At 35.8% G+C, this 15,894-nt stretch overlaps 1 protein-coding gene across 1 annotated transcript; it reads right to left on the bottom strand.

Moving 5' to 3' along the window:
• Positions 1-1,202: 1,202 nt before the first annotated feature.
• On the bottom strand, positions 1,203-6,172 carry LOC145613547 (transmembrane emp24 domain-containing protein p24beta2-like). The gene is made up of 5 exons (XM_081668663.1): positions 5,858-6,172; positions 4,830-5,016; positions 4,622-4,729; positions 3,855-4,398; positions 1,203-1,321 (listed from the first exon to the last, which is right to left on the bottom strand). The coding sequence occupies exons 1-4, from the start codon at positions 6,023-6,025 to the stop codon at positions 4,265-4,267; spliced, it is 597 nt and encodes a 198-aa protein (XP_081524789.1). The 5' UTR covers positions 6,026-6,172; the 3' UTR covers positions 1,203-1,321; positions 3,855-4,264.
• Between the last annotated feature and the right edge of the window lie 9,722 nt (positions 6,173-15,894).

Genomic DNA, 15,894 nt, shown 5'->3' on the forward strand with positions numbered 1-15,894 from the left:
CGGCTAGGGGAATCTTAGATACTATAGAACCTTAATTTTCTGTTATTTTGCATAATATAGCTTGGCTAGACGACGAGGTTTCAGTTCTCGTTCTAAGGAGGCTCATCGGGAGGACGATCTCGTTAATGCAGGCGTAGGGACCTCTTCTTCCCTATGGAGGTTCCCATAGTGGGACGAACGCATTCTATATTTTGCGCCCGAGTTTCACATTTCGGAGCGCGTTCGGCGAGGGATTTTCAGCGAGAGAGTTGTAGCCATGGTTCTTGCAACACGACCATTGGATCCTTGTACGACACTTATTTTCGCAACTATAACGGTCCGCGCCTCATGTGGGAGTCTTGTGGCTTGACTCCTTTATTGTGAGCCACCCGGGCTATGTATTCTTTCGGACAGAGCCACTACGTAGTTCAAACTTTGGTGGAGTTCTTCTAGGACACCACCAACACATTCCATTTTCCCTAGGGTGAGATGACTGTTACCCCTACTGACTTCAGTCTCATCACGGGATTGGAGTTTACTTCGGTCACGCTTCCATTCGATAACGAGATCTCCGTTTTTTCTCCAGAAGTACTAGAGCTGTTGGGCCCTATTAGCATTCACTAGTGGAAAAAACATCATCCGTAACGGGCAAAAACGGGTCATCCGTAACGGGCAGCGTCCGTTACGTATGCGGCCGTTACGGATGGCCATTGCTATTCGTAACGAGCACTGTCCGTTACGAATAATGATTTATTCGTAATGGACATTAAATCCTTTTTAGTATTAAAATAAGTCCTTATTCGTAACGGACACCTAAAACGCCCGTTACGAATAAGTGATTATTCGTAACTGACATCTTAAATGTCCGTTACGAATAAAGTTTTATTGTATATAATTTAACACTTATTTGTAACGGGCAACAAAAATGTCCGTTACGAATAACTGGTTATTTGTAACTGACAATTCTGCTGCCCGTTACAAATAATTATTAAATTAAATTTTCATTTTATTTAATTTCGACAGCATGTATTTATATATAATTAATATATATTAATTAAAACATGTTATAATAAACCGGTTCCTATCAATAAGCAATTATACCGAACAATCTTTCGTAAAAATTAATACGACATAATATAAAAACTGAAGTAGTAACACATTACAAATAAAAACTTGTATAAATTTATCCAACATATACAACAACACTAAAAATATTACGTTGTCCTACCTAAGCTAATAGTTATGCATTCAATAAATATTTACTTCTAAAGTATTGCGCCCATTGTTCTCAAACCGCATTCAACTCGTCAACATCATACGGGGCGGTCCTTGGACAAAAATCCTATTGAAAAAAAACATATGAAAGAAGGTTACAAATTAAAATTAAAACAATCAATAATAAAAACAATCATTAGAATAAATGTGATGAACCAAATTATAGAAATAAAACTCATAATATAGAAACAAAACACATAACATCCTTAATTGACTTATATTTTGATTTCTATGAGTTGAAATCAATAAAAAGTGAACATTTACTCACTTTTGGGAGCGTATAGAGCCAAAAAGGCTTCAAAATTGCCTAAGGGACTTCTACCTTTCCCATCTTTCATGTATTGGTTAAAATTAACACAATATAATACTAAACATCCTTAATTACCTTATATTTTGGTTTTTATGAATTGGAATCAATGAAAATTGACCACTATCTCACTCTTGGGAGCGTATAGAGCCAAAAACGCTTCAAAATTGTCTAAGGGACTTCTACCTTTCCCATCTTTTAAGTATTTGTTCAAATTAACACAATATAACACATAACATCCTTAATTACCTTATATTTTGGTTTCTATGAATTGAAATCAATGAAAAGTGACCATTTATTCACTTTTGGGAGCGTATAGAGCCAAAAAAGCTTCAAACTTGCCTAAGGGACTTTTATCTTTCCCATCTTTCATGTATTGGTTTAAATTAACACAAAATAAGAACATAAAATCCTTAATTAACTTATATTTTGGTTTATATGAATGTAAATCAATGAAAAGTGACTGTTTACTCACTTTTGGGAGCGTATAGAGCCAAAAAGGCTTGAAACATGCCTAAGGGACTTTTATCTTTCCCATCTTTCATGTATTGGTTTAAATTAACACAATAAAACACATAACATCCTTAGTTAACTTATATTTTGATTTCTATGAATTGAATTTAATTAAAAGTGACCATTTACTCACTTTTGGGAGCGTATAGAGCCAAAAAGGCTTCAAAATTGCCTAAGGGACTTCTATCTTTCCCATCTTTCATGTATTGGTCCAATTAACACAAAAAAACATATTACATACTTAATTAACTTATATTTTGATTTCTATAAATTGAAATCAATGACAAGTTACTATTTACTCACTTTTGGGAGCGTATAGAGCCAAAAAGGCTTCAAACTTGCCTAAGGGACTTTTATCTCTCCCATATTTCATGTATTGGTTTAAATTAACACAATAAAAAACATAAAATCTTTAATTAACTTATATTATGGTGTCTATGAATTGAAATCAATGAAAAGTGACTATTTACTCACTTTTGTGAGCGTATAGAGCCAAAAAGGCTTGAAACTTGCCTAAGGGACTTTTATCTTTCCCATTTTTCATGTATTGGTTTAAATTAACACAATAAAACACATAACATCCTTAATTCTCTTATATTTTAGTTTCTATGAATTGAAATCAATGAAAAGTGACCATTTACTCACTTTTGGGAGCGTATAAAGCTAAAAAGGCTTCAAAATTGCTTAAGGGACTTCTATCTTTCCCATCTTTCATGTATTGGTTCAAATTAACACAATGTAACACATAGCATCCTTAATTAACTTATATTTTGATTTCTATAAATTGAAATCAATGAAATATGACCATTTACTCACTTTTGAGAGCATTTAGAGCAAAAAAGGCTTCAGAATTGAATAAGGGACTTCTATCTTTCCTCTCTTTAATTTCATGTATTGGTCCAAATTATAGAAATGAAACACATAGCATCCTTAATTAACTTATATTTTGGTTTCTTTGAATTGAAATCAATGAAAAGTGAGCATTTACTCTCTTTTGGGAGCATTTAGAGCCAAAAAGGCTTCAAAATTGCCTAAGGGACTTCTATCTTTCCCATATTTCATGTATTAATCCAAATTATAGAAATAAAACACATAACATCCATAATTAACATATATTTTGGTTTCTATGAATTGAAATCAATGAAATATGACCATTTACTCACTTTTGAGAGCATTTAGAGCCAAAAAGGCTTTAAATTTCTTAAGGGACTTCTATCTTTCCCATCTTTCATCTATTGGTCCAAATTATAGAAATAAAACACTTAGCATCCTTAATTAACTTATATTTTGGTTTCTTTGAATTTAAATTAATGAAAAGTGACCATTTACTCACTTTTTGGAGCATTTAGAGCAAAAAAGGCTTCAAAATTGCCTTAGGAACTTTTATCTTTCCCATCTTTCATGTATTAGTCCAAATTATAGAAATAAAACACATAACATCCATAATTAACTTATATTTTGGTTTCTATGAATTGAAATCAATGAAATATGACCATTTACTATAAAAATGCTTCAAAATTGCCTAAGGGACTTCTATCTTTCCCATCTTTCATGTATTGGTCCAAATTATAGAAATAAAACTCATAATTTATAGCAATATGGGGTGAGTAGTGTATTGACCTCCGATCCATTTGTATGAATTTCAATTTTTGCCCAGCTATGTGATCATTTTCCCCTTAGATATGATACAATGGATCAATGTTAAACAGCAAAAAGTAACAAGCTTCCACCATGAGCTTTAGAGTGATAAATGCAAAATGACATAAATTGAGGCACTTACTAATATAATGCAACAAGGACATGAGCAGCAGAATAAGTATTGTTCTTTTAGAGCCTTATGTCGAGTCATGGTGTTTCCAGCAGTTTCTATGCAACATATTAGTACCTTCAAGAGCACCAAAAGATAACAATCAGAGAAACACCAAGATGTTAACCTATACTAATTTCTTTGATATGCAAAGTTTAATAATTTCATTGATTCACCCAATTAAAAACCTATACTTCAAAGATTCTTTGTTACAAAAAAATAAATAAAATAAAATAAAAAAGAAGAAGAAAGGGAAAATCCATTGATATCTTCATTTAAAAATAACATAATAGAAAGATCCTAAAGCAAGACTAAGCTATTTCCCAAAATAGTGAAACACAAAGATTATAATATGTTAGCAAATCACTAATGTGATGAATCTTTTAGACTCTTGAAGTCCCAAGCTTCCTTTCAAATAATCGCCACAATAAGTATATCTGCAACACGCTCGCACCAACTAGAGCAAATGATTCCGTAACGGCTTTATGGATTGCTCTCTTGCTCATAGCTTTATTCACTGCATTGTCATACAGATAAGAGACATTCAACACGATAACAGTTTATACTGACACTTAGAGATATTACTACTTATGGCAGACCATTGTTAGGCCCACTAACAGAAGAATTCAACGACGTGTAGAAGTGACCACAAGGAATGTAGGTATTAGAAAGTACTCTAAAATTCAAGAAGGCATCTGAAATGGTTGATTTCTAAACTCAAGAGGAGATTAATAAAGTACCTAGTGCTTTTCGATCAGTCTGTGCCTCTAGCCAATGCTGTTCAAACTGAATGTTGTAAAGACATTGACTGAGATTTTCAATCTGCTCTACCAAAGGTTTCACATGCTCTGCAAACATGAACCGAAATTTGACAAACAACCATCTCACCTTATATTAGTATATTAGAAACCTCTTATGAAGCTAAAATAGGGAAAGCTGTTGTCTAACCATCCTTTGCATGCTGGTCATAGTATGTAAAATGTCCGACTTGTACATCGAAATCAATGGTTTCATGATAAGGTGACTTATTGGTGAAGCAGAAACTAAAAGGTCCTTTTTTATGAGCAGTAAAGTCGAATTTTTCACTGATCTTATCATGGGTGTCAAGGATCTGATCGCCTTCAGGTCCCTTCAGCTGCAAAACAAAGCAACAAAAATGTTCCATTCATAAAAATCATATTATATGGGTATTTATCACATAATAATCAGAGTAATAAACCGAACCCCTAGTACAATTCAACCAATGGAACCACTAGAGAGTTCCATGTTCCACGTTCCAGTAAACTTATAGATCAGTCAAAGACTTTCATTATCATTTGTTAATAAATTAATCAAACAATAATTAAAACAATAATTAAAAATAAAAATTAATCAAACAATAATCGGATTAATACGCAACACATCTTAAACAATAACTAAAAATAAAAATTGCATCAATTTCATTGTCATTTGTTCATAAATTAATCAAACAAACATAAACCCAACTTCATCGGAGTTACCATAAATTATCAGTATTTGTTAAAAAAGAAATTGATCAAATCGAAACAAAAATAGGAAAAGTTACAGACTTCATAGCAAACAAACACTCAAAATGATCATATCAACACAAAAAATCAAGCAAAAACTAGCAGAAAAAAACAACGAAATTCGAATATTAACCCCAATTTGACGAAGAAACTGAATTCACAAAATCGATTGAACATGCAAAAAAAAATTTGACAACTGACAGTACAATCTAAACACTAATACAGAAAAAATAACGCATCAATGAAGATCTTACTTCTTCCCATGGCGGCGAAACTTAAAGAAAATCTGAGCTTCGAAAAACGAAAACCCTAAGAACGGGAACAAGAAGAAGGGGAAATTAAAAGTTAGGGTTTACTTTGAAATCACTCTCCTGATAAATCAAATTCAACATATAAAAAAACCCTAATTTCAAATTGAATATGAACAATGGAAAAGAGAGAGGAGATTACAGTTTTGGAGCGGCAGGGTTTGCCATAGGAAGAGTAGATGAGATTAAGAACAGGCTCATTAGATTCAGAGAAACTGGAGAGAGAAGTGAGCTCCGCATGTTGTTGAGCTTCTGCTACGGATTTCAAAAGAGCTCCACAATCTTCGCACTGCAACGATACGCCTGACATCCTCGTTACTCAATAGAGAGAGAGAAAAAACGGAGCTTGAGCTGAGGAGTTGAGGGATGACGATGAGCGAACGATGACCGAGCTGCTTCAATATTGGAGAGAGAAAAGGGAAACAATATTTTGAGAGAGAGAGAAAGGGGAAATTAAAAGTTAAGGTTTACTTTGAAACCTATTCGTAACGGGCAAGACTTGTTGGTTACGACTAGTTGGTTATTTGTAACGGGCAAGATTTATTGGTTACGATTAGTTGGTTATTCGTAACGGACAAGACTTTTTGGTTACGACTAGTTGGTTATTCGTAACGGGCAAGACTTGCTGGTTACGACTAGTTGGTTATTCGTAACGGACATTGAATTTGCCCGTTACAAATGATGTAATTGTAACGGGAAATCATATGCCCGTTACGAATAGCTTGTTACAAATAAGATTTTTTCCACTAGTGATTCGGCCTCGTAGTGAGTCTAATCAAACGCATCTCAGCTCTAGGTGCATTCGCTGGTCCACACTTGCGGAGGCTTTTCAGGACAACGCGACCACCCAAAGCAGCGGGTGCGCATCTTCGCTCTCATCTTGTTGTCAGGGACCTTCTCGCCTAAAAAGGTAGTCGAGTGCTACTCTACTACTTACCTGATCTTTGCGACCTTCACATGGTCGGGTCGTATAATTAGACTAGCTTGGCCTATGCGGACTTCCTAGTTAGACTGCGATTTGTTAGTTGTCATAGCTCATTCGAGGGAGATATCACGCTTTCCAGCTTTTGGAGAGTCGTAGAAGTACACTTTATTTTCTTTAGCTAAGTTAGCTCTAGATCTGTGTTGACATTTATTGACATTTCTTTATCCTCATAGATCTTATTCTATGAGTACTTTCCGCCCCTCTCGCCGGCAAGACCTTCACCTCATGAGTTCCTCGTTGCCGCCGGTTGGGGAGGTCGTCACAATGATGCGGCTACTACTAGACGCGTTCGAGAGTTGATCCTCTCGGTATATTCCTCGGATACTTACCTTTTTATACCTTTAATAGGATTTTATCTTATGAATATGCATTTTGTTAGAGTCGGCCGTAGAGTTTCGGCCATGGGCCGTTTTCAACATTCCTATGCTTGCTGCGCAGCACACTGCTCAACGTCGGTACTTCCAGGGGACTTATGACATTGCGGTGTATCTAGGTGAGAGAGTGGCTATTCAGCACTCCTCAGAGGCTTTTGTTGTTCCTGCTCTCCCTTATCGGCATATATATGTTCGATAAGGCGAGATTGAGGACCTTGGCGAGTAGGTCGCTAGAGGACACGCCTAACGGGCTCATGCCCGTCCGGGGCTATGCTACATAGAGGCATTGCTGCCGCTCTTGGCTCCATAACCTGCTTTGCTAGAGGGAGGGGAGGAGGTATTTTTCATATTCTGCATTTGTCTCTTGTATTGTAGATGGAACTGTAGTTAAACTGAAATAATTTGCACGCCATTACTTTGATAGACCATATTCTGAGTCTTTTCATGTTTATAGGAGGAGAGCTTTTCTCTTTTGCATGTTTAGCCAATATCTCCTCATTAGTGGAAATAATTGTGAGGGTCAAGTAATTTTAGTGTTTGTCATGGAACAAATTGAATCAGAGAGGAATCCAATGCCATTAATTGTTGGAGAAACTATGCTTAGTTTGGATGAATTAAAGAAAAATCCAAAGGCACCTTTTCGAAGATCTCCAATTTTATTACAGGTAGAAAGATAATATTTTTATTTATAGAAATAAAAAACATATATTTTTGTATAGTAATACTAATTATTTGTATTGGATTTTTACTGATGTGGCTCATGGAGTGGCTAGAATTAATTAGTCCTCCTGACAACATCGAAAAATATACAACAGACTGTTTTGTAAGGCGAATGAAACTGTAGACACCCAATTGTGTCTCCCCAAAACCAAACCCAGTGATGAATACCTTTCACGTCATTTGATTATCGAACGAGGTGAAAGTGTAGAAAGTCTAGTAATGAGGATTTTTTTATTAAAATATTTCTCTTTCTTTTTTCTAAAAATATTTCTTTTCATACTCCTATTTATGAAAAATAGCCAATCCAATTTGGTTCAGTCCATAATAGAGGTCAAATAATAGTGTAATTGGATTGGGCTCGAAAAGAGCTTTCCAATGATATATTATAGGCCCAATTCCGATGACTTATGAGGAAGTTATGGATTAAATTAGATTAGTCCCAATGATTTTCAAAGGTGGCCCGATAATCTAGAGGAGGGCCTATTAATTATGTTTTTTAAAAGATTCTTTTACTTAGATTAAAATATATTTAATCTGATTTCGGAAACTTCTCGAACGCATGATTACCTGCACCCGGTGTTAAAGGTAATTACGCGTGGAAAAGCGCATTGACTTTTGGACCAACATGAGATGACAGAGTCGTCGCCAGGTGCTGACCTTCGTCGCCTGGCGTTGGCCTTCGTCACCTGGCAACGAGCTCGTCGTTTGGCGCTGGCTCCTGTCGTTTGCGACGGGAGGAATTTGATTCCGAATGTGATTCTCTTCGATCCCGTGTTATTTTTCTTATAAATAGGGGTCGTATCTCCCTGTTTTAAGATCATCTACATCTACAATAAACAATTCTCTCTCTCTAAAAGCTAGAAGCTTTCTCTCTCCCTTTTCTTTTTCTAAACCTTCCCTCTTACAAAATTCCTCATACATTAGTTCTAGAAACACCTACCCAAGTTCGAAGTTGTCCTTGCCCTAGGCGTGAAAGGTTAATAATTTCTAAGGGTTTGGTCTCTATTTCAATTATTTGATTTAATTGTTTGTTTATTACTCTTTCTTGAAGTTACTAGCGTGTGTATTTTGTTATTAGAAAGGGATACGAGGCACAAAAGTAAGTACTTTAATTGTTTAATTGATCTTTTGATATAGAAATCATGCTTATATTGTTTTATTGATTCCTAGTATCATGTTAGGATGTTTTATTGCTTCCTAGTATCATGTTTAGGGTAATAATTAAGTTTCTAATATCAATTATGATTATTATGATGCTTCCTATGCCTTTCCTTATATCATGTTAGTATCATATTAAGGCTAAAGCTTTGATCTTTAATGTTTAGTGACATGCTAGGGTTTGTTATTAATCTTGTTAGTATCATGCCTAGGATCTTGCTAATATTATTATGTTTTAACATGAGTATTATTATCATGATTATAATTTATTATTGTGTTGCTTGGTTATTATTATTGTTATTGCTTGATCACACCTTTTATGCATGTTTAAAGGGAATTTGTACTTGTAATCACGCTTAGTAAGATAATTAATAATCTTGTTTAGGTTAATATGATTATAATACAAGGGATCGCCAATAATAGTTTTGTTTGTGCACTAATATTCAACCACCATAAATAAACAGGTTTAGGGTTAACCTATTGATTGCATGTTAGTCAGAAAGCGCACATCAATACGAGAAGAATAAAGTAGAGGCCTATTTTTAGGGCAGGTTCAGTCTCTTTTAGGCTGGATTTGTACCTTCATCCCCGAACTTCCAGTCATGGTTTCAGACCCATTGGAGTTAACAATCTCCTGGATCGTTAAGGGGTGTAACCTTCTTCCTGTGAACGGTTTACAAGTTCCTAAAACTTGTTGGCCACTCTTTTGCTCTAGCTTCCTTCCCTTTAGACGCCACCATGCTTAATTGTATGATCACAGTGGGGCTCAAGTGTGGGATGGCTTGAACTATTCCCTACAGTTTTTTGGCGAATCCACTGGGAAGGATTTCTATTTTAATTCCTAAAATTTATTTTGGCAATTATTTAGAATGAAGGGATGAGACTCGAAAAGTTTCAAGTATTTCATGTGTGTAATTTTTATTGACATTATTGGCATAAGAATATAAAAGGTTCTCATTGGAAAGACCATCCGTAATGAGTAAAAAAACATAGGATTTTTACACGTAGGAATCTAGGGTAATATCTTTCACAACTAGAATTGAACTAATGCTACGAAAAAACTGGAAAATTCAAGAACATAAAGCTGCTGAGGCATGTAGGAATAAGCATTGAGAAAAAAGCGTCGGCGCCAAACGTTAGGGTCGTCGCCAGGTGACAACCTTGTCTTCTGGCGACAGTGCCAGTGTTTGGCGATGACGCTATTTTCTTGCGCCAAATTCTTCCACTACCGAACCAGAAATCTACCTTCTTGTTTTGACTGGTCTTCTAGTACTGTTTGCTCGATTTTACTTCCTGATTGAGTTTTTCCTTATTTTCTTAAACCCATATGTGTTCTACATATGGACATAACCCTCTGGGAAATCATGCTCCATCTACCCAATCGAACGCTCCTTGTAACGAAGGGTACATCCGAGAATGTTGAATTCACCAAACCATGGAAGCGAGTTTAACTCGCGGGGGTCCCATCCACACGCGCCAACCCTTCCAAAGGTAAGGCTTCCTCGCGGTGCATTCGGACTCATAACTATTGACCCTCCTTGACTAACCCATATCCTGAACTTTAGAGAAATAGAGCAAATGTTAGGTTGCAAACTCATTGCATCATATTGTGACTATATGACTACTTGTGCATTATTTGTCGTGCATACTGTATGTGTTTTTCCTAACCATTTGTTTGACTTGTGTATGAGTTAAAGATATAAAAATAATGACTAAAAGGACTTTGCTAATTTAATTAATTAATAAATAAATAATTAAACTTTAATAAATTAATCAAACTGGACTTAGTACAACTTTTAGGCTAATCCTTTTAAAGCAAAATGCTGGAAACAGTCCCAAGTCGATGTTCCATAACGACACAAAGATTTGGACTGTGGCGCCACACGCAAGTGTTCGTCACTAGGCGACGATCCCGTCGTCTGGCGTTGGCTGCCAGCGTCTGGCGACGGTACTCTCGTCTGACGACAGCCTGTAATTTTGCTCGAGTCTTCATGATGTGTCAGTTTAATCAATTTGCTAATACAATTTAATCAGTTTATTTATGGCAGTAATTATATTCAGTTCTTAATTGAGTCTAGGCACATAGTCCCATGGTCGCACAAAAGAGTCAAAGTATGTCACCTACACTCACTAGTTTAGTACACACTTTATGAATATGTCACCATGACCATGTCTTAAGTTCATGCATGAGTCGTCCTTTTCGCCATTTGAGTTAGGGGTACATTATTCTATTCCCAATTCTTCTATATATCCCCATCTACATCATCTTTCCATTCTCTACATGCTTTCTCCATATCACAATATTCATTCTTAAAACCTCCTTCCATATACTGCATGTTGAATAAAGTTTGAGTCAAATAATTAACAGTAAATATCCCTAATTTCCTTTCCACAGCACTTGGTCAAGGAGAGAAGGGCGATTAATCAAGGATAACACCTTTGTTCAAGTGATATTCTTTGACAAACCAGTTAGTCGGAAAAGAAAGGCTAAGAAGATCATGGCCACTAAAGAAAAAGTTAATGAACTCAAGAAGGATGTAGCCAACCTAACTGACTTGATGAAGAACATAGCTCTTCAAGTTGATGATCATGTAAGGAAAGAGCAAATGGAGCTCATGCAAGAAAGTTTGAGCAAGATATCCAATGATTACAGGTTCCAAGGCATTAGCTCCCAAGGGGTCTTAGTGGAAAACAAACTTCTTCCGCAGAATTTCAACGTCACTGACATCCCTAAGTTCAAGCCAACAGAATATCCCTACTTCCACTTAAGGGAATTTGAGAAAATAATGAATATTAAGGGGATAAATATGAAAAATTATCATACATTGTTTTCTTTTTCACTTGAAACCGTTTGTCAACAATGGTTCTTTTCTCTTGATAAAGATAAAACCTCTACTTGGGATGCTATTGTAAATGCTTTCATTCATAGATATAAGTGTAATATTCAAGTCAAAATCGACTACAGACAACTTGAGATGTTAAGACAAAAAGAGAATGAAGGCTTTACTTCTTTCTTTAATAAGGGGAGGGAAACTTCTGCTAAGATGATTGAGGTGCCCACCGAAAAAGAATTTGTGAGGATGTTTATCAAGAATCTCCAAGAGAAGTATTCGAAGCATTTAAAATATTAACATAATTTGATAACTTTCAAGGCCGTCTATGACATAGGTATTGAAATCGAAGATGACCTCGCAAAGAAAAAAGCTACTAACAATAGTAATCACAGTGGCTGGAAAGGAAAGAAGAACGACAATTCTTCTTCTTCCGAAAACACCTACTCCAATAACAATGTTATTACCTTTGACCATAATGGTGTCTTAGCCATGGATAATGAAGGATCTAAAAAGAAACCCAAAAGAGATTTCACACCCATTGGAATGACCTATGATGTTGCTTTCGATCGTCTCTATGATCGAGGATTAATCAAACCTATTGGCCCTACTGAGGATCTAACGCCAGAAAAAGATCTTCAAGATGGGATACCAATTATTATTGCAAGTACCATTAAGGAAATGGTCATACCACCGAAGAATGTTACAGATTTCAAAATCTCATTCAAGATCTCATAGAAGCAAACAATCCAGTGCCACTAGTTAGCAATTCCAAGAAGACCGAGTGATGATAAGCGCAAGACACAAGGCGGGCTTCAACGACAAGATTTCACGACCTTTTTTTCTATCTCTTTTTCATTCTTCCTATCCCTAATAAGGCTAGCATAGGCATCCTGCATTTTCCTTAGATTTACATTGTAGGTTTTTTTCTTTTTCCCTTTTAATAAAACGAGCATTTATTTCCTTGCATATGATCATTGCATTGCATTTAAAAAAAAAATCCATTTCGAACTAAGCACAAGGTATACCCATGATTAGAAGCACCCCTCTTGTAGCCATGTTATACCTTTCACCCTTCAAATATACAGTCTTTTCTTGATAAACCACTTTGAGCCTCGTCTAACGATAGACCTTTGTTTTTTCAACCCACATCTACCTAACCTTGGGATGGGATGGTGTGTAACTTATCCAATTTTAAAAGAAAAAAAGCTTGAGTGAATCAAAAGATTAAAATAGCAAAAACAATAAAGTGTAAAAAAGGGCAAGTGTTCCAATGTCTTTGACATGAACATGTCTTTGATAAGAACACGTCTTAGATTGTGTCTCTTATCGAGTGCTTGGTACCGTGCCTTACAAACATGAATACCAAGTATGTGATAGACCGCATGATCGGGATTGCCCACACTTATAAAAAGGTTTAAAATTAAAAAAATGCCAAAGCAAAAAAAAAAAAAAAAAAAAAAAAAAAAAAAAAAAAAAAAAAAGAGGAGAGCACAAAAAAAAAAAAAAAAAAAAAAGAAAGAGCTCAAAAGTGAGAAACCTCAAGTATAATAATACAAAGATTCAAAAGCAAGGCTGCACATCTTAGGGGCTTATCTAGGGTCTTGAGCCTTTTATCACCATCTTCTTCAACCTTTAGCCTAACTATGTTAAAACCATTAAAAGACCTCTTTGAGGTACACACACACACTTGTGCAAGGTTCGGCTAGAGCTACGTTCGGCCTGATTCCTAAAAGATACGTAGACAACCTGACATTGGGATGCGGACGTTCATATGTCCATTTTATATAGTAATTTACCCCCGTCCCTTGGTCATAATTAGTAGTGTTTTTGGCTCTTTCGAGCCACTTTTATTACTAATTTGTGTTTTCTAGTGTTTTCGTACTTTTAGTTGTGTTTTACAGGAAATTGCACTTTTGGAGCATTTTCCCGGGTTTTATGGATCGACTACGGAAGCTATAAGGACACGACCACTTTTGAAGCCCAAGATCGGTGAGAGCCGATGATTAAGGGCTCGGTATGAGATACCGAGGTTATTGGATCGTTTAATCAAGACCCGATGAGGAAACTTAGATTGGGCCGAGGAATTGAGCCCAATCGAAATCCGAGCCTCGAAGAAGAAGACCGGGCCCGATCGGGCATGCTTGCGCCCGATCGGGCGGGCGCGCATAAGAGAGCACCAGCAAGAAGGCGCGCCCGATCGGGTGATCGTTAGCTCGATCGGGCGAGGCTGCCCAGATGGATCGTGACGAAAAAGGCGGGCCCGATCGGGCGGCCCTTCGCCCGATCGGGCGCGTGTTTTTCTCAGAGATAGATTAGTTTTAATTTTTGTTTTAGGGAATGTTTAAGTATGAGATTTGTACGTAATTTTTGGGGATTACCTTCTTTATTATTTTTTTCTCTCTCTACTTAAGATTTTTCTCTCTCTTAACTTTTCTCTGAACTCTTGTTCTTAATTACTTTATTAATTCCAGATTCGTTTGGTAACTATTTCTCTTCTCTTAATCTTAGTTATTTATTCTATTCCTTTAATTATGTCTTACTTTATTGCTTTGATTATTTTAGTTTTAATTATGTGTGAGTATTTTAATTCTAGGGTTTATGGAGATCCATAAATAATATGAAGGAGTAGTTTATTATTGTTAATTATCAATGCTAGATTAATTTCCTATTGATTGATTTAATGCTCTGTGACTAGATTAGGCCTGATCTTTTATGCATGAGTTTGACAATGTTGATTCGATATTCGACAAATGAGAATTGATGTTTAGGTCTAGTTTCAATAGGCAGATTAATTTATAAATGGTTAAGTCGAGATTCGAGAGATGAGATTTAATACCGGTAGATTAATTCTGTGATTGTAATACGTAGCGAATGCCCTTTACGATCTGGTTAATTGATGCATTGATGATTGACTATTATTGATTTTTGATATTGCATGATAATTTCTTATTGAATTATTTTAACACTTTACAATTATAGCTTGTAAAAGTATAGCAATATTGAATTGATGAATCGAGCAGATGTTAATATGATATTAAAGGCTATTTTCAATAAGAACTTAGATCTAGCAAATTGCGAGAGCCTGTTAGATCCATGTTGATTAATAAATTGCGATAGCCTGTTAATCATGTTATTTATGCAATGTCAATGATTGATTATTATGTTTTACCTTGGAGTATTATTTATTGGTGAACCTATGCCCTAGATCCTTTTATGTATTGTTTTCTCCCTATTCTCAATCTTCGTAGTTTAGTTTATTATTCAAATATAAATATTGGTTACTTCATAATCTAGATTATATTAGTTAATTAGGAATAGAAAGACTTGTTTCCCTGTGGAGTTCGACCCTACTTCCCTATCTACTTTAGTTAGAGGACTTAGGTATTTACTTTTGATTAGGGGATACGACTTTACCCTGTCAAAATTTGGCGCCGTTGCCGGGGAAACGGTTTTATTTTTATTTCTGATTATTTTTGTAGTCTAGGTTATTTTCTTTATGTCTCAGAGATTTGAGGCAAAATCTCATATTTTCTTCTAGTTTTTGTTTATGCCCAGGTGTACCAGATCAGGGTACATCCCATTCGATCCTGAGATCGAACGTTCCTTCCATAGACAGAAAAATCTCTACAAGCAAATCCTGGCGGATTCTGGTGCTAATAACAATAATCACCGCGATCCTCCAACTAGTTCTAGCGATTCAGAGGTATCATCAGACGCAGAATCAGAGATGGCGGTTCCAAAGAAGCTTAGTGATTACTCACAACCCAAGCTTACAGATTTTCCACATCTCACCCCTACTCCGGCTCTTGATGGGGTTCAATTCGAAATTAAACCTCAATTTATAACGATCATAGAGAGGAAGCAATTCAGTGGAGCAAAGGGTGAAGAACCAAATCTTCACATTGCCGACTATTGTCAATATTGCAACACCATCATGCAAGCCGGGGTCACTCAAGACCAAATCAGGGTGATTCTCTTTCCCTTCTCTTTAACTAGAAAAGCTAAATTGTGGTTTAATGGCTTAAATAAAACTGCACTTGGTATAACTTACTGGGAAACTCTTGTTTTTAATTTCTATAGCATGTATTATCCTGTAGAGAGAACAGTC

This window comes from Chenopodium album, chromosome 3, assembly GCF_948465745.1.
Source record: "Chenopodium album chromosome 3, dcCheAlbu1.1, whole genome shotgun sequence".
In the NCBI taxonomy this organism is placed as follows: domain Eukaryota; kingdom Viridiplantae; phylum Streptophyta; class Magnoliopsida; order Caryophyllales; family Amaranthaceae; genus Chenopodium; species Chenopodium album.